Raw genomic sequence first — 25565 nt, forward strand, 5'->3', positions numbered from 1 at the left:
CCCCAAAATTTCTCAGAGGGAAGAGCCAGCGAGTGTACTGTAAGAAGAGGGGGAGGGAGTCGTGTCCATTATTTGAATGGACATTAACTTGGCGACTGTATTTCTCTATTTCTCTTAAGTATTAATTGTGTGCATGTACCATCATAAAATTAAGATGTTATTTTTACTACAACATAGTTATGTGTCGTCAAAAAGTGGAGTTTGGGGATCGGCCTGGACTCCATTTCAATTAATCCCATATGTTATGTTATTCACTTTACGCGTTTCTCGCTTTCCGCGGTACCCTCCGGGTTACATTAACCGCGTAAAGTGAGGGTTAACTGTACACTGCCTCCACAAACGTTCAGTTCCCACACATACACACCCATACTCTTAATTTAATTTTTTTTTTTATAGTTTTATATTACAGGTTGTACCTCTCTAGTCCGGCATTCTATGGTCCGGAAACTCCCGTTGTCCGGAACGATTTTAGTTTGCCCAATAGGTAGATAACCAGCTTTTTTTTTTTTTTACTTATCTGAATTATTATTATTATTATCACAGGAGTATTACATTTTTGCCCCTCAGGCTCCAATGTGGGTCAGTGACCTGTGCCCGGGTGGGCTAATCCCCGTAAAAAAACAACAACAAAGCCGCGGGAAATTAAGGTTTGTTTACATCTGACAGTTCGGCTCTCTCTCTCTCTCTGTTTGTCTATACAGAGTACAACATTTAACCCTTCAATATATATGAACAGTAAATAAGTGTTGCTTTCATATTCTTATGTAGAGTAATGACGATATGTTTTCACATGTGCGCATTTACATACGCGATCTCACTTTTTTTCTTTAACATTAATGGTTAGCTACTTATATTGTTCCATTTATTAACATTAAATAACATTACTTCAAACAACCATATTAATTTTTACATTAATTTTACTACTGCTACAACCAGGGTCTTATTTTCTTGTTTTATATGTAGAACCAATCAGTCACTGGTTTTGTAAACATTAACGAAAACAATGCCGGCAGCCATCTCGTCTCCTCGTGTGTTTTAATATTCCACAAATTATTAATGAATTGTATTGTTCATTTTGCACACACAAACATTAATTCTAAAAAAAAAACCAGAAACATTAATTAAAACATATGAACAGTAAATAGGTGTTGCTTTCATATTCTTATGTAGAGTAATGACGATATGTTTTTCACATGTGCGCACTTACATACGCGCAGTCCCACTTTTTTTTTTAACATAAATGGTTTGCTACTTTTATTGTTCTATTTATTAACACTAAATAACATTACTTAAAACAACCATATTAATTTTTTACATTAATTTTACTACAGCTACAACCAGGGTCTTATTTTCTTGTTTTATATGTAGAACCAGTCAGTCACTGGTTTTGTAATCAACGAAAACAATGCTGTCTCATTTCCTCGTGTGTTTTAATATTCTACGTATTATTAATGAATTGTATTGCTCATTTTGTACACATAAACATTAATTCAATCAAAAAGACATTCAGTAATAAACAATAATGAATCTTTTGTACATAAGAGAAATGACGCTGTTTACACGATTGTGCACGTCGTCTGAACGTTGGCGGGCCGTTCAAACCCGTCGAAATTCAAGTTTCTGCCGTCAAAATTTTAAATTATGTAGTGTTTTTTTGTGTGTCCAAATAAAAAACATTGAATTAAAAACTCTAGAAATTTGAGAAGCTACTGTACGACATTTAACCCTTCAATATGTCTTCAAAGAGACCACGAAGCAGTGAAAGTGGTGCAAACGGAAGCGCAAGTCACTATCTGTCCAGGAAAAGGGTGAATTTCCATGGTCCGGCACCAGTCAGGTCCCGAGGTTGCCGGACTAGAGAGGTACAACATGTATATATTCTTTATGTCTAAGCCACATCCTGATATAGAGTTGAATAAGTGTTAAAGAAGTCCGTTTTCTTAGACACAAATTTGTGAGGTCAGCCTATAGCACTGGGCATTGTAGGATTTGTTGGGGAATCCCAAGAGTGAGATTCAACTAACCAGTAGATCTCTTTTTCTGGCACCTCTCATATCTCTATAGGTACCAGATCACAGGGACTCTACCGTATAATGTAAATTTTGGTAAAAATTTTAATATATTTTAGAAAAAAGTCATAATATACTCGTTAAGAATTTCATCCTCCCTCCTCCAAAAACGAACAAAAATAGCTACAGTATTATATAAAATGAAACTGATACATAACACATCATAAAATATAATAGCCAAGGGCGAACCACACAGTTCTGCTAACTAGCCCGCTGACTCAGAGATGTGTGTGGCTGCTGCCATATTGTGCTGTGTGCATACTGTGATGTCATATTGAGGGTTGCAGCATAACAGGGTTGGCGACACACTTAACCCTTTTACTGTGCATTATGTCAATAGGACCCATCCACATGTGCATTATTTTGAGAACATTCAAAGTCCTCAAAATACAATAATACATATATCAACAGTTACATAGGCATGAGAATACAGTAATACCTCGGTTTACGCAGTTCTCGTTTACGTGTTTCCACATTTACGCGTCCCCGCCAGAACCGGAATGCCCAATTTACGCGGTGCATCTACTCATATACGCGGGTGAAGTATAATTTTTTTTATTTAGCTCATAAAATTCATACAAATTACCCGGCCAGAATATAATTTACATTGCTGGAATTCTTACAATATGATGATCATTTTTAATATAAACATCATGGATTTTGCATGAGACATGCAAATTTTAGATCTAATGTAAGAATTTTGTTTACACAGAGCAAATATGTTATCGTTTGTGCAAAATATATGACGTGTATATTTAAAATATTCCTGGTCTTGCAAGGAATCCAGCAATGTCAATTATGTTATCCTAACTTTAGTCTGAGGTATTATTTATTGTTAAAAATGTAAATATACTGTTTTAACCCAAATATTTCACTGGTAGGGAGGGAAGGTGGGGGTGGGGGGTAGGGAGGGAGGAAGGGAACCAGCGAGCGTGGGAAGAGGGGGGGAGCTGGAGGTGGGGTATTTTGATTGACAGATAGTGTCTGGGTGAAGTTTAATTATTTATTTACTGAAGATATTTGTTTTAGCTCATAAAATTCATACAAATTACCCGGCCAGAATATAATTTACATTGCTGGAATTCTTACAATATGATGATCATTTTAAATATAAACATCATGGATTTTGCATTAGACATACAAATTTTAGATCTAATGTAAGAATTTTGTTTACACAGCATATATGTTATCTTTTGTGCAAAATATATGACGTGTATATTCAAAATATTCCTGGTCTTGCAAGGAATCCAGCAATGTCAATTATATTATCCTAACTTTAGTCTGAGGTATTATTTATTACTATACCTTAAAATCTAGTGTTTTCACCCAAACATTTCTCAGAGAGGGAGGAGCCAGCTAGCGTGGGAAGAGGGGAAGGGTGTGGGAGTTGAGTCCATTATTTGAATGGACATTACCCTGGCGACTGTATTTCTCTTAAATATTAATTGTGTGTGTATACCATCATAAAATTAAGATGTTATTTTTACTACAACATAGGTATTGTGTCGGTAAAAGTGGAGTTTGAGAGTCGGCCCAGTCTCTATTTCAATTAATCCCATATGTTCTGTTATTCCATTTATGCGTTTCTCGTTTTACGCGGACCTCCGCGGGTTCAATTGACCGCGTAAATCTGGGTATTACTGTAAATAAAAGACAGAGTATAAAAGCTGTACAGTAAAGCCTCAAATAACGACGGTAATGTATCCTCCAATATATTGTAATCGTGTTACACTGGTTAATTCCCCAGATAACCAGGTTGGTACACATATAATATAATTGGGCTTTTGGTAACGAAACCCAATTGAAGTTTCTTGTTTTATTATAAAAGTATTATGTTTATAATTCCTGAGTGTATATCAACCGTAAGTTCCACTATTTATGAGTGAATGAGAAAGAGGACGGCATTTATGTAATATAAACGTAGATCAATGTCCATTCGATAAAAGTTGGTGTGAGTGACTGACTAAGAGCGTCGCCCCTGGTGCGCGCTTACATAGATGCTGACGTATGGGCTTCTCCCTCTTGGGAAAGCTACCGTTCACGTGTTCAACTCATGTCTTACTCATAGGTAGTGGAAAGTTACAGGCAGTGAAATCTGATTATAAATCAGATGTAAGAACCTACAGTCAACCCTCACTTTACGCGGTTAATGTAACCCACAGGGTACCGCGGAAAGTGAGAAACGCGTAAAATGAATAACATAATATATGGGATAAAATGAAATAGAGACCAGCTGACCCCCAAACTCCACTTTTTCCAACACAATACCTATGTTCTAGTAAAAATAACATCTTAATTTTATGATGGTACATGCACACAATTAATACTTAAGAGAAATAGAGAAATACAGTCGCCAAGTTAATGTCCATTCAAATAATGGACATGACTCCCTCCCCCTCTCACACTACACTGCTGGCTCTTCCCTCTCTGAGAAATTTTGGGGGGAAAACCAGGTATAGTAATAAATAATACCTCAAACTAAAGTTAGGATAATATAATTGACATTACTTTTACTTTTATCCTCTTCGCCACTGATCGGCTTGTTAGCCGCTTGGGCGATCGGTCACGTCTCTTTTCCTTTATATTCTTCACCAAAAGGTCGGCTCGCTAGCCGCCCGGGCGATCGGTCACGTCTCTGTCACGCACTGTTGGCAAATACTGGGCATGCACCGGCTCCTGAATGTACCTGAACCCGCTCCAGTGTTGGTCAAGTCTTCTCTTGAAAGAGCTCACACTCGGTGCCGTCACAACACTCTCTGGTAGATTGTTCCAAGAGTTTACAACCCTCACTCCGAAAAAGTTTGCCCTCACGGTTTTCCGGACTTGCGGCTTCTTCAATCTTGAGCTGTGACCCCTTGTGGGGCGAGCGTCCGCCAGCTCCAAGTAAGGACACTCAACTGAGTAGTGCCCCCTGAGATGCTTATAAACCTCAACTAGGTCCCCCCTTGCCCGTCTGTAGTATAAGCTAGGCAAGTTCAGGCGCTCCAATCTCGCAGGGTAGCTGAGATGCCGAAGTGCAGGCACCAGCTTGGTGGCCCTCCTTTGAACATTTTCAACCAACTGACAGTCCCTAGCATATCTCGGGGACCAGATGGGGTGACAGTACTCCAGATGGGGAAGCACTTCACTCCTGAAGATCGTCACGAGGGACGGACCGTCTAGATATCTGAACGACCTTCTTATAAGACCCAATAATTTATTTGCCTGATTTACCTTCTTCTCACAATGGCCCGAGAACTTCAGCTCATTGTCAACATACACACCTAGGTCCTTCTCACACACAGTCTCAACTAGTACATTTTCTTCATCCCGTTGGGACATATGGTACGCCTCCTTACCGTTGGTACGCCCCAGGTGCATCCTCTTACACTTCGTGACATTGAATCTCAGCAGCCATTCCTTCGACCATTCCTGGAGCCCACAGAGGTCCTTCTGCAGCTCTTCACAGTCCGCTTGGTTCTTAATTTCCCGAAATAACTTGGCGTCATCGGCAAACATTTGTATGGAGGAGTGTACAACGTCAGGCATATCATTTATGAAACAAACAAACAACAGCGGGCCCAATACACTACCCTGCGGTACCCCACTTGTTACAGGTACAGATGACGATTTCGTGCCATTAATCACCACACATTGCTTGCGGTCATGTAGAAAGTCTTCTATCCATGCTAGGACATTTCCCCGAATTCCGTACCCTTCCAGTTTGATTTTCAGCCTTTCGTGGGGTACACTGTCGAAAGCCTTGGCAAAATCTAGGTAAATATTGTCGATATTACCACCCCGTTCTAGAATATGGGTCCCAAATATCCAATACCTTGAGCAATTGTGTCAAGCAAGAGCGCCCCGGCATAAAACCGTGTTGGCAATCTTTTACAAGGTTGTTTCGTAGTAGATGTTCCATCGCTGCATCTCTGATAATACTCTCAAGTACTTTACATATTATGCTGGTCAGGCTCACCGGTCTATAGTTGTTCGTGGAGTGCCTATCGCCCTTCTTGAAGATAGGACTCACATAAGCCACTTTCCATTCACTGGGGACCATTTGTTCATCCAGGCATTTACAAAACAGAATCTTCAGGGGCTCTGCAAGCTCGTTGCACAGCTCTCTTAGCACTCTAGGATGCACCATGTCAGGTCCAGGACTCTTATGGACCTTTAGCCTGGACAGTTTATTTCTAATACCCTCTTCTGTGAACACAATGTGGGTCAGTGCTGTGTCGAACCGTCTGTCCTCAAACGCAGGAAGGTTAGTTGCATCCTCTCTTGTGAACACTGAGGAAAAGAAGCTGTTCAATGCCTCAGCTTTATCCTGGTCAGAATCTGCGTAACTACCATCTTCAAGCCTCAGGTCTGATACTCCTACTCGCGTTTTCAATTTCGACTTTGCATAGCGGTAAAATGCCTTTGGGTTTGACTTGACCTCGCGTGCAACCAGCCTTTGGAACTCCTTTTCAGCCCTCCTACACTCTATCTTTGCTTGGTTTCTGGCTCTTGCATACATCCTCCTGTCTTGCTCATCGTTTGACCCAACCCACGTCTTGAATTTCTGGGTTTTCTTCTTAATTTTGTCGACCGCCGCATGGTTCATGTGTAGGGATCCCCTCGTATTCCTAGAAGCACTGGGTTTGGTCTTGGGTATATATTTATCGATCAAATGGGTCATTTTACTAGTTATGATATTCAGCGTAGTGTCTGCGTTCTTGTACCTTAATAAGTCAGGCCAGTTGATACCCCTCATCTCTTCCCTCATCCCATTGTAATTTCCCTTGTAATATTTGCACCTTGGCCTGGCCTTATCTTGAACTAGGTAACAGTTAAATCTGAATGACAACACTGTATGGTGACTGGTGCCAACTGGGGCAAGGTGTTCCAGTTTGGCCACCATACCCTCCTCGTTTGTTATGATGAGGTCAAGTGGCTTGGGTGTTTGCTCCCCTCTGTAATGTGTCGGGTCTCTCACATGTTGGAACAGAAAATTATCTCTCAGAGTTTCTACAAAAAGAGTAGCAGGATTATTCAAGTCATTCGGGGTGGACTCGTTTCTCCAGTCGATGTCGCCATAGTTAAAGTCCCCCATGATAAGGAGGTGGCTGGGGTTGAGCATCGCCGCATTGTTTATTAAGGTTCTTAAGTTCCTTTGATTTAGTGGGCCACAGTTCGGGGATCTGTAGATACACCCGACGATAAGTAAGTCCCCTCCCTTTAATTTAATTTTACACCACTTGGACTCTTCAAAAACATCCTCTCCCTGTACCCTCGCCTGGCTGGCTCTAAGGTCTTGCCTAGCGTAGATAACCACACCCCTCCTGCAGGATTCTTGAGTTAGGTTCGTAAATGAGTCATATCCAGCAATACTGAACTCACATTCCTCTGGGTCGATTCTCCTGTTCTTGTACAACAGTTCTACAACTCCTACAATATCTGGTTGGTGTACTCTTAGTAGTGTTTCAAACTCCTCCCTCTTATCAAGGAACGTGTCGGTATTAGTGTACATGACATTCAAGCCAGAATTTGTTCTCGGTAACGTCTCTGCTCTTAGTAATAAACCCGCTCCACCCACATTCTCAGAAGCTGCAGCATTTGCTAAGTACACTGTATTTTGCAGGGTGTGGTTAAAAATTTCATTGTTTACACGGCGCTCGTTCCCTCCTGTCCGGTAGGCTGAGCTGGTGCCGCCTCCCGGGTGGGGGGTTGAGTGGGTGGAGGGTGCACTGCTGCCCCCTGGCCCTGTGTCGGCACACTTGTTTCCACTACCCTCCCCCTGAGTATAACCCATGTGCACCTGTCCCCGTTCCTTCTCGACTCCTCCCTCTTCTGCTTCAAGTCCAGCAGGAGCTTCTTGTGCTGTTCCCTCTGCATTACCGTGCGGTCTGGGTGAATAAATACATCTCGAAATGCCTCGCTCCTTGCTAAGTTTTTTGCCTGCCGGATAACTTGCCATTTTTCCTCCTCACTCCCTAGTGTGATCCTGAGGGGGCGAGGCTTAACCCCCTGCTTTTGTCCCAGTCTCCTCACATCCTGAGGGGTTGCTGGAATCTTCAGAACCTCTGTGCAAATATTTTGAAACAGCACCTTGTCGTGTGTTTCCTTACTCACAGTTCCCTCTGCCTGGCTCTCTGGGACTCCAAAAACTATTACATTGTTCCTGCGCTGGAGCCGTTCCTGGTGTTCCTCCTCTCCCCTAACAGTAGGTCCGTTAATTTTCATTTCTTCGACACACTTTTTCAGAGTCCCAATCTGCTGTAGAACCTGTACTGATTCTGCATTACTCTCCGCCCCCCCCACCCGTGGCCCTCCTAATACGTCCGCATAGCTCCTCTTAGCAACCACCTCCATTCTATTAGCTACTTCCTCAGTCTTAGCAAGGATCTCTTTCTCAACTTGCTCCAGTTTGTCAACCAGCAGGGCTCCTGCTTCATCTATTTTCGTCCCTAGAGAACTCGTTCCCTTATGGATTGCAATCGCTTCATTCACCTTGACTATGCAGCCAGGGCAATACCAGCAACAGCCATCAAGCTTTACGGCAGTTAGTAACTTCCTAAACGTTGCATTAGTTAGGCCTGCATCCTCCATATCCGACGTCTCCCTGCAGTAATCACATACCAAACTCATGGTTGTTGTTGTTGTGGGGGGGGGGGTGCAGACTGTGTATAGATCTACACCTATTTCAAAGAAAATAAAGAGAGAAAAAAGTACTTAGCTACTCTCTGTTGCCTATGGAGTTGTCGTCTGCGACTGCGTACACTGTATCTCCCTGTGAATGGTGTATTGTAGGCACAGTTTCAGTCCTTGAGCAAGCACACAATCAACATAAAATAAAATTTAAAGTCTCTGTGGCACCTATGACACGACTTGGTTTCAGCTGGCACGGTGCCTTTCCAGCTTGCTTGCTAGTGAGCGCTCACTTTAAGTTATTTACAACTTCAGCGGTCACTGATGACACTATGAACTATCACTGTGTACACTGTATCTCCCTGTGAGTGGTGTATTATAAACACAGATTCAGTCCTTGAGCAAGCACACAAACAAAATAAAATTTAAAGTCTCTGTGGCACCTATGACACGAATAGGCTGGCAGTTGTCCTTACCAGCTCGATTGCCAATATGTATTCACTTTAAGTTATTATAGTCTCTTCTGCATTCACTGATGACAACTATGAACTGATTTAACTGAAGGCACAGTACTACACTCCCTGGTTGGCCTTTATCACAGCCGTGACCACAACACCCTAAAAAATAAAATAAAATAAAAGCTTTGTCATGTGGCAGTGATTGTGTGGTTATAGGCCTGTGACCCTGGCTGTACCTCCAACTCGGTGGAAATTGAGTTTTCAAAAATACAATCGTGTCTAGCATGAAAAGTCCGACATCGATTTACACTTTCACCTCACTAAGACGATCTTGACGAACTTATGTAATCACTGTCCAATTTCTGCCGCTCTACATCGAAGGCCCGGCCGAACACGCTTTGTTACAGAGACGCAACACGACCGCCCGCAACGATAGGTCAATGTCCAGTTGCTGGATTCCTTGTAAGACCAGGAATATTTTGAATATAAATGTCATATATTTTGCACAAAAGATAACATATTTACTCAAGAGTAAACATTATATCTAAAATTTGTATGTTTAATGCAAAATCTATGATGTTTACATTCAAAATGATCATCAAATTGTAAGAATTCCAGCAATGTAAATTATATTCTGGCCAGGTAATTTGTATGAATTTTATGAGCTAAAACAAATATCTTCAGTTAATAAAAAAAAAAAATATTCTTCACGACACTATCGGTCAATCACAGTACCCCACCTTGCCTCCCCCCCTCTTCCAACGAGCCAGATGGTCAGTCCGTCCCAACCCTCCCCCCACCTCCCACCAACCGTCCCTTCAAGAGAAAGAGTGGGTGAAAAAACTAGATTTTAACATTTAGTATTAAATAATACCTCAGATTAAAGTTAGGATAATATAATTGACATTGCTGGATTCCTTGTAAGACCAGGAATATTTTGAATATAAATATCATATATTTTGCACAAAAGATAACATATTTACTCAAGAGTAAACATTATATCTAAAATTTGTATGTCTAATGCAAAATCTATGATGTTTATATTCAAAATGATCATCATATTGTAAGAATTCCAGCAATGTAAATTATATTCTGGCCGGATAATTTGTATGAATTTTATGAGCTAAATAAAAAAATTATACTTCACCCGTGTAAAGGAGTACACCCACCGCGGAATGTGAGCATCCTGGGTTCTGGCAGGGCACCGTGTAAACGTGGAATGTGGGACCGCGTAAAGTGAGGGTTGACTGTATTTATATAATACTTTCTGTTGATGAGACAGGGGCCATTACAATCGCCATATCTTGAATCATTAATTACTATTAAAATAAAGCAATATTAATGGGACACATTCCCTAGTGTGACCTTTTCATATCTTTAGTGTGACCTTTTCATAGCTTGTGTGGCTTTTTACCCTCTTTTCCCCCAAAACAATAAAATAAATGGAAAATAAAACCTATATGTTTTAAATAATGTTTATTAATGCACCTAGTGCAATATAAATCAATGATAATATGGTCACACAAGAGGAGACAAGACGGCATTGTTTTCGTAATTGTTTACACCCATGACGTTGGTTCTCAATATGAAACTGAAGAAAATAAGACCCTGGTTATAGCTTTAGTAAAATTAATGTAAAAAAAAAAATAAGTATGTTTTAATTGATGTTATTTAATGTACAGTAGAAGTAACCACAGATGGTAAAGATTAAAAGTGAGACGGATTGCGCAAGGCCAACATATATACGTACGTACACGTGAAAACATAGCATCATTTCTCTACGTAGGAATATGAAAACTTAGGACACAGCCAATGTTGCTGTAAATTTGCCAGAAGGTGAGGTAGGGGTAATCAGTTGGTGTTCCAATCATGCTCTTGTTCAAGTTGCATCAGTTCTTCATTTTTTAGGTCTTCTCCATGATTGTTTAGCTCCTGAACTTTCTCTTCATCAACTGAGCACTTTCTTAAATGTTTTCTTCATTCTTACAGATAGTTTTCACTGTTGATTTTGCCATTCCATTTTAACACATCTAGTTTCTCGGCTAAGCTTATACACTTTCTTTTTGCTCCGAAACCATCACTACCATCGCTTGCTCTCTTGCTGGCATCACCACTCACCAGCCCGACAGCATCCGTTTGCAGGGCTCATTTTTGTTTTATATACATATACAGTGAACCCTCACTTTACGCGGTTAATTCAACCCACGGCTGCCCGCGTAAAGTGAGAAACACGTAAAGTGAACAACATAACATATGGGATTAATTGAAATAGAGACCGGGCCGACCCCCAAACTCCACTTTTTCCCGACACAATACGTACGTTTTACTAAAAATAACATCTTAACTTTATGATGGTATACACCCACACATAATATAGAAGGGAACAGTCAATAAACTGAAGGTTAGGTTAGAAAAAAACAAGGTTGGGGTTAACACTTACGTTAGTAGAAGAGATGGGTCGGCGTACGGGAATGGAGGCTGGTTCCGAGGCAGAGGGCAGGCTACTGGCCCTCAGGTGAGTCACCATCATTGTCATCCACACTTATCAGGGCCTCCCTGACAAATCCCTCAAAGTCATCATCACTGTCTCTACCTCTGTTACTATCACTGGCTTGGGCTGGCTGTGGTGGGTTGCGGGCGAAGAACTCTGTTATGCTTTGCTGACGGCTGGTGTTTATGTTGTCGTGATAAACCTTGATGTAGGGCTCCATAGTCTGCAACAGCTGGGTAGTGAAGATTTCATACCTGTTTGCGTCAGGGTCGTCGGAAAGGAGCTTGGCTTTCTCGATACACTCGATGGCACCCCTAACATTACTATGGGATAAGCGGCGTTCTTATTGGGATGACGCACCACCTGCCTCTTCACTGACGTTATCATCATCTACCATGTCGTCGGTAGTCACATCAGGATCCCTTATCACCTCCAGGATGTCGTCGTTGGTGGTCTTGGAGAAGCCTGCAGCTGTAACACTCTGCGCAGCTTCTCTGGCAAGGTCCACTGCTACTGCAACAGTCTGAACCTCACCAGTCACAGATTGATTCTGCCTAACGGCCGGAATGCCTTGCAACACATGTCTCCATGCATGACGAACAGTTGCTACAGACAGCTGATCCCATGCCTCCACCAAGAAGTCCACAGCTTTCTTGACGTTGAATATTCTCCAGAATTGTTTTAAAAGTACTTCTTGCTCTGCCAACTGTTGATCCTCGTCGTCTTCGCTTTTGCTATCGGTGTTGGTGTCACTCAGGTTACGCAACTCTTCCCTGGTGTTGGTGTAGTCGTTCAGGAGCTTGAATTTTTTAGTAGAGAATGCAGCTTTTACATTACAGATTAACTCTTGGTCCATGGGCTGTAATATAGACGTAGTGTTGGGAGGAAGGAAGACCACTTTTACGTTGGGGTGACGATCTAACAGTAGGGGTGAGTGTCCTGGTGCGTTGTCCAGCAGCAACAAAATCTTGAATGGCGCATTCTGTTGCGCACAGAATTTCTTCACATCGGGAACGAAACAGTCATCAAACCAGGAGAGGGACAGGGTAGAGAACATCCACGCCTTACGTGCAGTCAGCCAGTGGACATTTAGCTTGGTCATGTCCATGCTCTTGTAGGCGTGCGGCTTGCGTGCTGTGTGGATCACCGATAACTTGAGCTTACAGGTACCGGAGGCATTGGTGGTAAACAGGACGGTGATGCACTCCTTCTGCAACTTCCGGCCCCGAATCTTGCTGGCATTCTTCACAACGAAGTTCTTGGAAGGTAGCTTTTTCCAAAAAAGACCAGATTCGTCCATGTTAAACACCTGGTCGTCGGTGTACTGTCCTTCCTCCATACTCTCACGTAAAAACGGAGGAAATTCCCTTGCCGCAACACGGTCACCACCAGCTTCTTCACCACCAATGTTGATACTGGTGATCTTGTTCCTCTTCTTAAACCTCTGTAACCACCCAGAGGAAGCATAAAAGGGTTTGGGCTCTGTAATTCCCATCTTTCGTGACACTGCAGCATACAGTTCACGTGCATACTCCTTAACTGAGCGCGTGTCCACCGCCATGTTCCGTCGCACCTGACGCACCAAGTAGCTCACAAGTAATTTTTCCGTCTTGAGAAGCACCTGGTTGTGGAAATACTTGATTATAGAAGCACCTGTAGACTTTGTGATGTTCATGTGCTCCTTTATCTTGGCTGCATCCTTCTTAATTGTCCTGATCGTAGACTCGTTAACACCATGCTGGCGCGCGAGATCAACCTGTCTTGTTCCTTTCTCCAACTCTTGTATGATCTTATACTTAATTTCGTAGCTTAAGGAACGTCGTGTCTTCTTTGGCTTAGGGCGGCTGGGTCCAGGTAAGGAAAGGTTTCTCTCTGGGGGTGGTGGTCCGGCGGAAGCCATTTTACAGAACAATGGAATCACGTATACATGGTGTGGCCTGGAGGGATGAAACTGCCGCGGCTAGGTCAAGCGTCGTCTTTCCTCCCTCCCTCCCGCGGGTGGACACGTCATATTACTTTAAACCAATCACAGCTAGCAGCGGAGGGAGGTAAGGATGCATGGCCCAATTACAGTCCGATACGTCATATGACGTCAGTGATAACGCAACAAAGACACACACTGCGCAACCTACTCGCGCCGCTTACACAACGTGGCGGAGGGCGGGAGAGATGGCGGGAGGTTTGGATCCAAAAATGCCGCGGCTCGCCAGCCGCTCTCCGCGTAAAGGGGTACACGCACCGCGGAATGTGAGCATTCCGGTTTCGGCAGGGTACCGCGTAAACGTGTGACCGCGTAAAGCGAGGGTTGACTGTATATAATTTGTATAATACATATTGGGATTTAATTGTTTTTTATATGAAAATGTAATTATGAATAAAATAATTAAATTGAGTCCTAAATTAACCAGGGTTTTAAATACGAATCGTTGGTAGTAGAACCATCATTATTCGAGGCTTTCCTGTACTGTACAGTACTCACTTTGACTAACGTGCCACAGAGGACTGAAGTTGAGTGAGCATGGGGTTGGGGGCTGGGAGGGAGGGTCGCAGTAGTGGTGGGGTGTTGAGTGGAGGTGTCAGGACATGTATGAAATCATGAACATCAGACCACAATCACAGGAGTTCCTTGAATCAGGGCTCCAGTATCCTCCACCCCACTCTCTCTCCCACTATCACTCTCTACCAAAGCCTCAAATTGTTCAAATTCATCAAATTGATTTGTGATATTTGCAATTTCCTTTTCTTCTTCACTATCACTCATGTTCAGTACGTAGTATTTCAGCTGCTTCCTCAGCAGTATGATACTTGTGTCGATACTTGCTACATGGAGGAGTGCTCAGCGTGGCTAAGCAGCCACAAGAGGCTGACGGATGTGTGTAATCCATCACTGATAAACATTGACTGATGAGCTAATTTGGCAGGAAGTGATGCATGGGTGATCCCCGATTGGGGACAGGAGCAGTCTGCAGTGCCCGTCCCTGACTGGGGATAAGAGCAGTTAGAGGGTTAAAACCCACTGCCTCCACACATACAAACCCATGCTATTTGTTTTATAGTTTTACAGTAGTACAGGATATTATATTTTCTTTATTTCTAAGTCATATTAGAGTACAGTACTGTATTGAAATGCTGTTTCCAAAACTTTTAGAGTTTCATTATATGCAACAATGGCAATGTGCACAGCCATCTCACAGCTGAGTGGTGATGTATGTTTTGGGGATTTCTACAGTATTCATACTCATGCACTCGCACACACACCTCTCTCTTCCATTGGTTAATTGCTGCATTATTATGCATGTTTATGTTCATGATAAAAGTAGGCCAAGGCTCAATTATTACAAAGGTGATTACAACGGGATGAATGGCATTCACTGGCCTGACTCATTGAGATACAAGAATGCAGACACTATGCTTAAGATCATAGCCATTAGAGTGGACTCTTTGATTGATAAATATATACCCAAGACCAACCCCACTAGCTCCAGAAAAACAAGGAGACTGTTACGCATGATCCATGAGGAGGGTTATAACAAATGACAAGCAGGATTGCAAATAAGGTCAGATCAAACCCAAAGGCTTTCTACTGTTAAGCAAAATCCAAATAAAAATACGTGCACAAACAGTCTTCCTGCATTTAAGGAAAGACAGTTTAACACAGCGCTGACCTACATAGTGTTCTCAGAAAAGGCCATAAGAAATAAATTGTCATAGCGAAAGGTTAATAAGAGCTTGCGGCCGGACATGGTGCATCCCTAAGTCCTAAGAGAATTGTGCATTGAGTTTGCTGAGCCCCTTATGATCCTGTTCTGTAAATGCCTAGATGAGCAAAAGATCCCCAGTGATTCGAAAATGGCTTACGGTATGTGAGTCCTATCTTCAGATAGGGCGATCATCACTCATTGAATAATTATAGACCAGTGAGCCTGACCAGAATAGTGTGTAAAGTACTAGAGACCATTTTAAGACATGCCATGATGGAATATCTACAAAATAACCTCGTAAAGGACTGCCAACACTGTTTTATGCTGGAATGCTCCTGCTTTGTACAGTTACTCAAAGTGCTGGATGTTTGGATTCAAATTCTGGAACAAGGTTACAAAATCGGCAATAATATCTGGATTTTGCCAGGAGTTTTGACAGCGTTTTCCATGAAAGACTGAAAATTAAACCGGGAAGGTACAAGTTTCGGGGAAGTGTCCTAGCATGGATCAGAGACTTTCCTCATGACTGAAGGCAGTGTGTGTGAATTATTGGCATGAAATCGCCATGTGTACCCATGACAAGTTGGGTATCACAGGGCAGTGTACTGAGCCTGTTGTTTGTTTGTTACATAAATGACATGCCAAAAGCCATGCACTCCTCCATACAAACGTTTGTGGATGATGCCACATTACTCAGGAAAATTAAGAACCAAACAGACTGTGAAGAGCTACAGAAAGATCTCTGCCAGCTTCAAGAGTGGTCAAAGAAATGGCTGCTAAGATTCATTGTCATGATGTGTAAAATGTACCTAGGCCATACCAATGGTAAGGTGGCATATCACATATTCCAACAGGACAAAGAAACAGCATTAACAGAGACCGAATGTGAAAAGGACCTGGGTGTCTATGTTGAAAATGAACTGAAGTTCTCAGGCCATTGTGAGAAGAAGGTGAATTAAGCGATTATTCTAGTAGGTCTTGTAAGGAAGTTGATAAGATATATAGATGGTCTGTATCTCGTAACGCTCTTCAAAAGTAAGGTGCTTCCCCGTTTGGAGTACTGTCGTCCTGTCTTGTCCCCGAGATATGCTAGAGACAGTCATTTGATGGAAATTTCCAAAGGATGACTACCAGACTGATGCCTGTGTTACTGCACATCAGTTACCCATAGAGGTTAGAACTCCTGCAACTGCCTAGCTGATACTATAAGCAGGCAAAGGGTGACTTAGTTGAAGTTTATAAACATCTCAGTTGAGTGTTCACACCTGGAGCTGGTGGACGCCTGCCCCACTAGAGGTCACAGCTCAAGGTTGAAGAAGCCACAAGTCCAGGAAATTGTGAGAGCAATGTTTTTTTTTCTTGAGTGAGAATTGTAAACTCTTGGGATAACCTGCCAGAGAGTTTTGTGATGGCACTGAGTGTGAGTTCCTTCAAGACTAAACTTGACCAACACTGGCACAGGTTCAGATACATTCAGGAGCCAATACAGTACATGCTCAGTACTTACCAACTGTGCATAACAGAGACATGACCGACCAACCGCCCAAGCAGCAAATGAACTGATCAGTGGCGAAGAGGAAAAAAAAAAAAAAGTTAAAGTAATAAAGTTTGTTGATGAGCCGCCAAATGATGGTGTTGTAGCACACTCAGCTGACTGCAGAGGTAAATATACAAAGCTTTCATCACTTTGTATGTACTTATGGTCTTATATTGCTCACTAAAGTTCAATTGTCTTTAGATACTTCTGCTTATATTTCCAAAGAGTGCAGTATTACAGTATATTTGGTACTTAGTGAAATATTAGGTTTTCTATAATGACCTTCAGTTGCTGGTAACCAAAATTTTTAGTTAAATGGTTCAAGATTTCATGGTATATCTTGGTACATAGGATTAATACAATATGCATTAAATTTTTTAAGCAGTTCATATTTATAGTATCCAGTAATTCATATTAAGGCACAATGGATTGAGAATTTTTTTATTTAAATATAAAAAAACATTTAAGAGATTTAGGTAAAAAAGTTGATAGTTTTACATCTAAACAAGAGAAGGATTTTAATAGTTTAACATTGCTGAAAATGGAAAGTACAGTTGTACCTCTCTAGTCCGACATTCTGTGGTCCGGAAACTCCCATGGTCCGGAATGATTTTAGTTTGCCCATGGAGAAAATTAATTTGAGTCTGGTACTGTACTTTCGATGTTTGGCTAAATTTGGCCATATTTACCCTACTTTTTTGGCGAATTACTACCTGTAATAAAGCAGCGCCCTAATAAACCAACGAAAATAACACAAAGTTAAATAAAAACTAAAAACAACACAGAAATGTTCTTATGTTCTACAGCTTTAGCTAGAGTTGAACCTGATGGCTTGGCAACTTTGTCATCCGAGTAAAAACACACACAACAACATTGGCTGTCTTTATGTTTTCAACTTTACCACCACTAGTGGGTAGAATTATTTTTTAAATTCAGAAACATCAATTAAAATATATATGAACAGTAAATAAGTGCTGCTTTCATATTCTTATGTAGAGTAATGACGATATGTTTACACATGTGCTCACTTAAATACGTGATCTCACTTTTTTTTTACCATTAATGGTTAGCTACTTCCATTGTTCCATTTATTAACATTAAATAACATTGCTTGAAACAACCATATTAAGTTTACTACAGCTACAACCAGGGTCTTATTTTCATCAGTTTTATATGTAGAACCAATCAGTCACTGGCTTTGTAAACATTAACGAAAACAATACTGTCTCGTCTCATCATGTGTTTTAATATTGCACACATAAACAGTAATTCAATAAAAAAATAAAGAAACATTAATTAAAACATATATGAACAGTAAATAAGTGTTGCTTTCATATTCTTATGTAATGACGATATGTTTTCACATGTGCGCACTTACATACACGATCTCTCTTTTTTTTTTTACCATTATTGGTTAGCTACTTCCATTGTTCCATATATTAACATTAAATAAATTACTTAAAACAACCATATTAATTTTACTACAGCTACAACCAGGGTCTTATTTTCTTCAGTTTTATATGTAGAACCAGTCAGTCACTGGTTTTGTAAACAATGAAAACAATGCTGTCTCGTCTCCTCGTGTGTTTTAATATTCTACGTATTATTAATGAATTGTATTGTTCATTTTGCACACATAAACATTAATTCAATAAAAAATGACGCTGTTTACACAATTGTGCATGTCCGAACGTTGGCGGGCCTCTCAAACCCGTCGAAATTCGAGTTTTCGCCGTCAAAATTTTAAATTGTGCAGTGGTTTTTTTTGTGTGTCCAAATAAAAAACGTTGAATTAAAAACTCGCTAAATTTAAGAACCTACTGTACAACATTTAACCCTTCAATATGTCTTCAAAGAGACCACGAAGCAGTGAAAGTGGTGCAAACTTAAGCGCAAGTCACTATCTGTCCAGGAAAAGGGTGAATTTCCATGGTCCGGAAATTTACATGGTCCGGCACTGGTCAGGTCCCGTGGTTGCCGGACTAGAGAGGTACAACCTGTATCATAATATGAATGCGGGATGCCTTGTAGAACATCTGTATAGCTTAAATTTCTTTTCAGGTATATACGACATCGTGATGAAGCCAGCAAAGCAGTCGTGGTTGTTGCACCACCATATGAAAGAGTCGGGTCAGTCATTGAACCTGTTACTAAAGAATATGAAGTTCAGGTAAGAGTTGAATATGAGTGATAGTGGTTGTTTCATTTGTGTCACCATATATAAATTCAGCCAAGATGGGAATATGTGATTTATTGCTTTATTCATACTGTTATAGGAATGCCAGGGAGCATTGAAACACAATGCATAACTACAAATTTTCATTACATGACAATCTGATGTATGGATGTGCTCTGAAAATGGGTTCTCATATATACATTACTTGATCTCACATTTTATATTGCAGCTTTATTATATACAGTCCCGGTATTTAAATAAATAATCTAAAGTAAGAAAATATACAACTTGCTTCAGTATAGAATCATTGGAAAGAATTCAGAGGAGAATGACAAGACTAATCCCGGGCATTAGGAACCTTGAGTATAGAGACAGTTTAAAGCATCTTAATTTGCACTCCCTCGAGAGACGTAGAGCGAGGGGCGACCTGATAGAGGTGTATAAGTGGAAGTCAGGGCTAAATAAAGGGGACATTACAAAGGTACTCAAACTATCCAACCAGGAGCGAACTCGTAACAATGGTTTTAAATTAGACAAATTTAGATTTAGGCGTGAAATAGGTAAACACTGGTTTGGAAACAGATTAGTGGATGAATGGAACAAGTTACCAAATATCATCATTAACTCGAATACGCTGAATAGCTTCAAACATAGGTTGGATGCTTATATGAGCAATAGGGGTTGGGTGTAAACGGGACTGCCCAGTATGGGCCAATAGGCCCGCTGCAGTTTCCTCCATTCTTATGTTCTTATGTTCTAAGCAATCATAGAGAGAGGCTTGCAGTGGTGAGTCTGGTGTTCTGTCCGCAACTCAAGGAGCCTTGTGGCAGTACAGTAAAAACCCCATGTGTAATGAAATGATTGACAAATTTCATCATCCAGCAGCCAAATGTCAATACTGTACTGTACTAACAGTATTTATTTATTGATATTATTTATATTTATTCCTCACATTTACTGGTACAGTCGTCCCTCAGTTAACGAATGGTTCGATTAACAAAATTTCGGTTAACGAATTACCTCCCATAAGGATCTTCAATTCAGTTAACGAACAAAACATGTTTTGTTGTGAGCATCAGCTGATCAGCTGATGGGCTAGTCTGCCAATTCAGTGGAGTAAATATCAAGAAAGTTGTGCTCTTTAATATTTGTGCATTTTTTATATTAAAATTATTAGTAATTTTAAAATTTAGTTAACATATTGATAATATATGCAGTACAGGGAACTAGTTTTTTGTGCGCTTGACTCACTCACCAGGCGTCAGTTTAGCTTTATTTACAGTGGAGTGAATATCGATTTTGCTGGTGTCTTGAATATTTTTGCATTTTTACATTAAAATTATTGGTCATTCTGAAATTTCGTTAACATATTGATAATATATGGCGCAGTGTAGTGTTGATTTAAAGAAAATAATCTTGAATTACACCTAGTGAACTTAAAATTTTATTGATGAAATTATTGCATCAAGAGTGGGTCCCCTGAAAGGTGATTTCTCCTCCATCCCCACTTCCTTCTCTTCTTCCTTCTCCTCCACCCCCACTTCTAATTCCCATCATCATCATCAACCAGGAACCTTCTACATTCATACCTCAAAGTAAGTGTACTTTACTGCATTTTTTTTTTTTTACTTTCTATGTACTTTTCTGTCAGCTGGAACCAATTACCCAATATCCCATTCAACAATGGATTCGGTTAACGAACGACTGTGGAATGAATTGTGTTCATTAACCGAGGGACCACTGTATATGTTATTTTATCTTACTCCTCATAGGAGTTAGTAACTAGCACGAATTTGGTTTTAGAGGTGTTAACAGAGCTGTTGTGGTGATGGTCACAGCCAAGACACGTTGGTGTTGTCTTGCTACAAATCATCTCGAAGATTATGCCAAGTATTTCTCAAAAGCTAAGGTCAAATTATAGGTTTATTTAACTATGAGTAAAAGGGAATAGGTTCCAATCCTTTGCTATTCTGTATTGTTGTGACCTCTAAGTTACGCAAAATAGTTTGTCACTTTTTTAATAATATTGCCCAAGATTCATCTCGTTACTTGGACGAGTCGTTACTCAGTTGTCCGGTACTTTTTTTTTTTTTTTACTGTACTTGCAGTTACACTCTCTCCTGTGGTTGAGACAGTTAACCGGGCTAGACCAAACACTCTTAAGATGGAATGTCCAGTTTAACATCCAGAGGTTGCATGGTTTGCTTGGGATTGCAGGAGACTTAGTTTCACGTTTCCCAGTCATTTTAGAGTTCATAGTCACTTTAATCTCCACAAAATGACCACAATGAAAAGGATATGGTTGGAGAAAGTTATGCAAGAAATTTGTAGAAAGTACCAGGAGAGGGCTAAACTAAGAAAAAATGCTTCTCTCATATTTTCTCAACTTGCATACACAATATTTAAGTACATGTAGTTCTTTAAACTCAGTTTTGATTACATCACCTTGTATCAGTTCACTGTGCATATTTTTAAAGCATTGTCAGATTCATTCATGTTAACACATTGGAAATGATTCCACTATATGGAATGATGATCTACAATCATTTATTGAGTATTATCTGATATGACACCTCTGCCATTTTATCTAGGCACCTACGAGTATGTATCAGGTATGTTTTTAAGTTGATGAGTAAAACATTGGATTGTTATATTTTGGATTTATTTTTCATATTGGTAATGCGAATTTTATTTATTTTCATTCAGGTACTGCACATGAGTGTTCCTATGGATGATGAGTCAGTGCAGGAGCTAACCTTTGACTCCAGACCCTCTCATCATTTCTCCATGGATAATGTATCTTATATCACCAAACAACAATGTAGGTTCAATTTTCAAAGTGGACCAAATGAATATTTTTTCTAATTCATGAAATATTAATTGCAAGATTGTTATTCGTTTTTGTCATGAAATTTGCAATTGGTAAGCAATTAAAACCTCTTGAGTTCCCTTTAATCTTAAACATTACTTACAGTGAGTGAGGATGGCAGCACTAGCAGCAGTAGGGAAGTAGAAGGTGTCATTGATAGTGATAAGAGCATCCCAGGAATGTCACATCAATATCATCAGCATGACAAAACTGTAGGAATAGATTGGGATACTCCTCCAGGTCAACGCCACCTCCAACATATATCTGCAATCGCTGCCCCCACTCCATCTGGCAGAAACCCTGCCTATGAACATTTTGCTGATGATGAAGATGGTGGTGAAGGACCCTTGAGTGTCAGTGCCACCAATGAAAATGTTATGTTTGGCCGACGAGGTTTAACAGAACCATCACCTGTGCAAACTACTACTGAACTTTGAAATTGTTCATAAAGACTAACACAGGATACACAAGATTTATAGCTTTCACTTAATCACTTAATATTGAAGATCTCTGTAATGTTACCGGTCTTTGTGACAATTTATAGTGGAAAGAGAACATTCAGTAAAGTTAATTACTGTACCTGTAAAGCCATATTCTAAATCTAGATTCAAGTTTTCATTACTATCCTGGAATAGTGAGATGATAATTAACTACAGAAAATATTCAGTGATTCTGAATGCGTCAACATTTGTGTGTACCGTTCACCACAAGAATTATTTGTTTTTATGAGAAATTTTGTGGTTAAAAGCAATATATTAGTTATTGATTACAGTTGCTTTCAAATTATGTTGATAATGTGTTTTCAGCAACTATGATATTACATTGACTAATGAGTATGTATCAGCTCAAATTGTTAATATTGTAATATGTTGAACTTGGTGCTTTTTGAGTGTGCTCAAGTTATTTTTTATTTATGGCCTATGGTCCTTTAATGAGTGACCTGTGAATAACCAGCACACTTAACACCCAAGGACAAGAGTCCACTAGTATCATTGTTCAGTTGAAGGTTGCATTTTGCTGTGAATAATGGAAAAGCTGCTCTTCATCCAGTCATCATACCAGGAGTCTTTTAAGTAATTCAGTAGCATGGTTGTTGAATTTATAGCAAGTGACCTATCCCAGTCAGGAATTAAGCTCTCGTCAGTGTGTTTTGTTTAATGTACAGGTATATGTAAATTTGTAATGTCTGGTGATGTTTGGTAACCTTTGAATTTTTTAAAGTATATGATAATGCATTACAATATTAATTTTATTTCACTTCATATTATATTCTGAATTGAGAAAATAATTACTGTATACACAATGAGATAAGAAGGTGGGGATGGCTATTGAGACAAACTCAAGCCTGGGAAAATCCAGATAGGCCTCTACAAGCTATGAGGCCATATCATATCATTACCACCTCTAATGTGCCCTTTTTGAGGAGAATCTCTCAAATCCATATTGGAATAAGGTGCATGGACCTGAGTTTGAAATTTCCCTGTGACTTTAGGGATTATCTAAGTTTAGCCCTCATAATTTACAAGATATGACAAGGGGTTCATTCAGTAATGCTGTTGATGCATGAGCTCCACTTTACATTATTTACTGGATTTTAAGTCTCAAGACATTGAAGGATCATTGTGGCCCTAAATAAAGAATTGAAGAATGAAATCTCATTTAATGGCCAAAGACCAAGCTGAGTGACCTGGATTCCTTCTATCTTATGGGTTAAATTTTGGATCAACCAGGCCTGAGGGCTGGAGTTCTGAAATTCCCTTTGTATCTCAGGTAGTTCAGTATATTAATGATTTTAATTCCTGACTGGATACCTCAAAATACTCCTAGTGTGACTGATATAAATTTTTCTTGTGACAACTACATTATTCCCAGCTGCCTACTGACCAGTTGTACCTTAAGGTGTAAGCAGGCTCTTTTATTGGATGGTCAGTGTGCTGATAATTCACAGGACATTAACCTTTGCCCATGGCCATAAAATGGGATTTTGTACTCTACTGTAATCCTTCACTAATCAGTTATTAAATGTCATAAAAAAAAATTTGCCAAATACATCTCAGAGATATTACATTAAACTGTAAACCAGCAAGGATACAGATTTATACTCAGAGTGGAAAGATAGATTTTCCATAGTAACTTCTTCCTGCCTATGTCATAACCCATAATTCATCTCATGTTATCCTTTTGTCTTTTGCAATTGATTTATACATGAATTTTAACCCTATTTATATTTAACATCTCTTTATTAACTTTAATAAGAGATATTGTAAAGAACTCCAATAATATTTATTCCCTGAGCCAATTGTAGTCATGATAATTTTACAGCTTCCCTAATTGTTTTGCAATTTTCTGTACAAATAACATTGAGATCCCTCAGATACTAATTATTTAAGTGTTAAAAGCTTTCTATGTATATACTTAGATCAATATTCATTATATATATATATGTATATGTATAGCAATAGTTTCTTTTACAATAAATTTTTTTTAACAAGTATTGTTTTTGAAAACAAAATTGTGTAGTTAATGCTTTCAATAAGAAACTATGTTACTATATTGTAAGTAATATCCTTATCAGTTCTTTGAGGCAAGGTGTTAGAAGAACTACAGGTTGCCGTCTATAATTCCAGGGGATGTGTTTCTAGAAAATAATTTTATCAGTAATATCAGCATAAATGAAGATAGGTTTCAGTAGAGAAAGGAGGCTTATGTTACCAGCCATAGCCAAAGTTCAGACCTTCACAAAAGTTCTGAAAACTAACCATATCATGTATTTCCTATTTTCACCTTTGTCAGACTTCTCAGGTTGGGCCAGATTAAAGGCCTGAAGGGCCTAGGGCAGCGGTTCCCAACCTCAGGTTGCGACCCAAATCAGGATTACGGGGTGTCCTCAGTAGGGTCGCGAGGGGCCCTCAGACAATTTAAAAAATATAGTACTTATCATAGTCAAACAAATTTTTGCTTAACATTCAAGCTACAGTATATAACATATTATATGCCTGAGGGTCACGACACCGTATTGTTGGGAAATTTAGGGTCGCAGCCCAAAAAGGTTGGGAACCACTGGGCTAGGGCATACTGATTCTAATGGGCCTATTATTATGTTTGTTCAAAGATCATTACTTATTTACTGTATTTGGTTTTCCAATATTTCATGCTCTACTGCACCAGAAAAAACAATGTAAATTTCCTAATCTTCCCTTCTTGCTTTCTGTTTTTCCCATCTATTCCTTGGTTTCTTCATCATATGACATGTTATGACTGTGATGGTTGGTTTAACCTGAAACAAATAAATGAAATGTTCATGACAAAACCAGGCCAAGATTCAAATATTACAAGGGTAATTACAGTGGGATAAGGGAGGAGATGAGAGGTATTCACTGGCCTGACACTAAAATATAAGAATGCAGACACTAAGCTGAATATCATAGCCATTAAAGTGAACCATTTGATCAATAAATATGTACCCAAGACCAAACCCAGTTGTGTTGGTCCTTTTTATAGGTATATAGCACACACAAATATATATATTAGTTCTGGAATTAATAAGTGGCAGGGCTAAAGTAAACACTTTGTTGGTTTTTCTTTATTGTAGAAAAATATAGTTTCACAGGTACTGGGTTCAGTTGAGAGTATATTGTACCTTCTCTGCTAA

The 25565-nt window shown here is 39.7% G+C and overlaps 1 protein-coding gene across 1 annotated transcript in view; it reads left to right on the forward strand.

Moving 5' to 3' along the window:
• Window positions 1–24405, forward strand: part of LOC121873111 (cadherin-99C-like) — a 143295-nt gene extending 118890 nt beyond the window's left edge. The window contains exons 28-30 of the mRNA XM_042376423.1: window positions 18930–19038; window positions 21751–21865; window positions 22019–24405. Of these exons, the coding sequence (XP_042232357.1) occupies window positions 18930–19038; window positions 21751–21865; window positions 22019–22350 (556 nt within the window). The 3' untranslated portion in view covers window positions 22351–24405. The remainder of the gene's footprint in view (window positions 1–18929; window positions 19039–21750; window positions 21866–22018) is intronic.
• Window positions 24406–25565: the final 1160 nt, after the last annotated feature.

The sequence above is a fragment of the Homarus americanus genome, unplaced genomic scaffold (assembly GCF_018991925.1).
Source record: "Homarus americanus isolate GMGI-L3 unplaced genomic scaffold, GMGI_Hamer_2.0 scaffold32929, whole genome shotgun sequence".
Classification (NCBI taxonomy): domain Eukaryota; kingdom Metazoa; phylum Arthropoda; class Malacostraca; order Decapoda; family Nephropidae; genus Homarus; species Homarus americanus.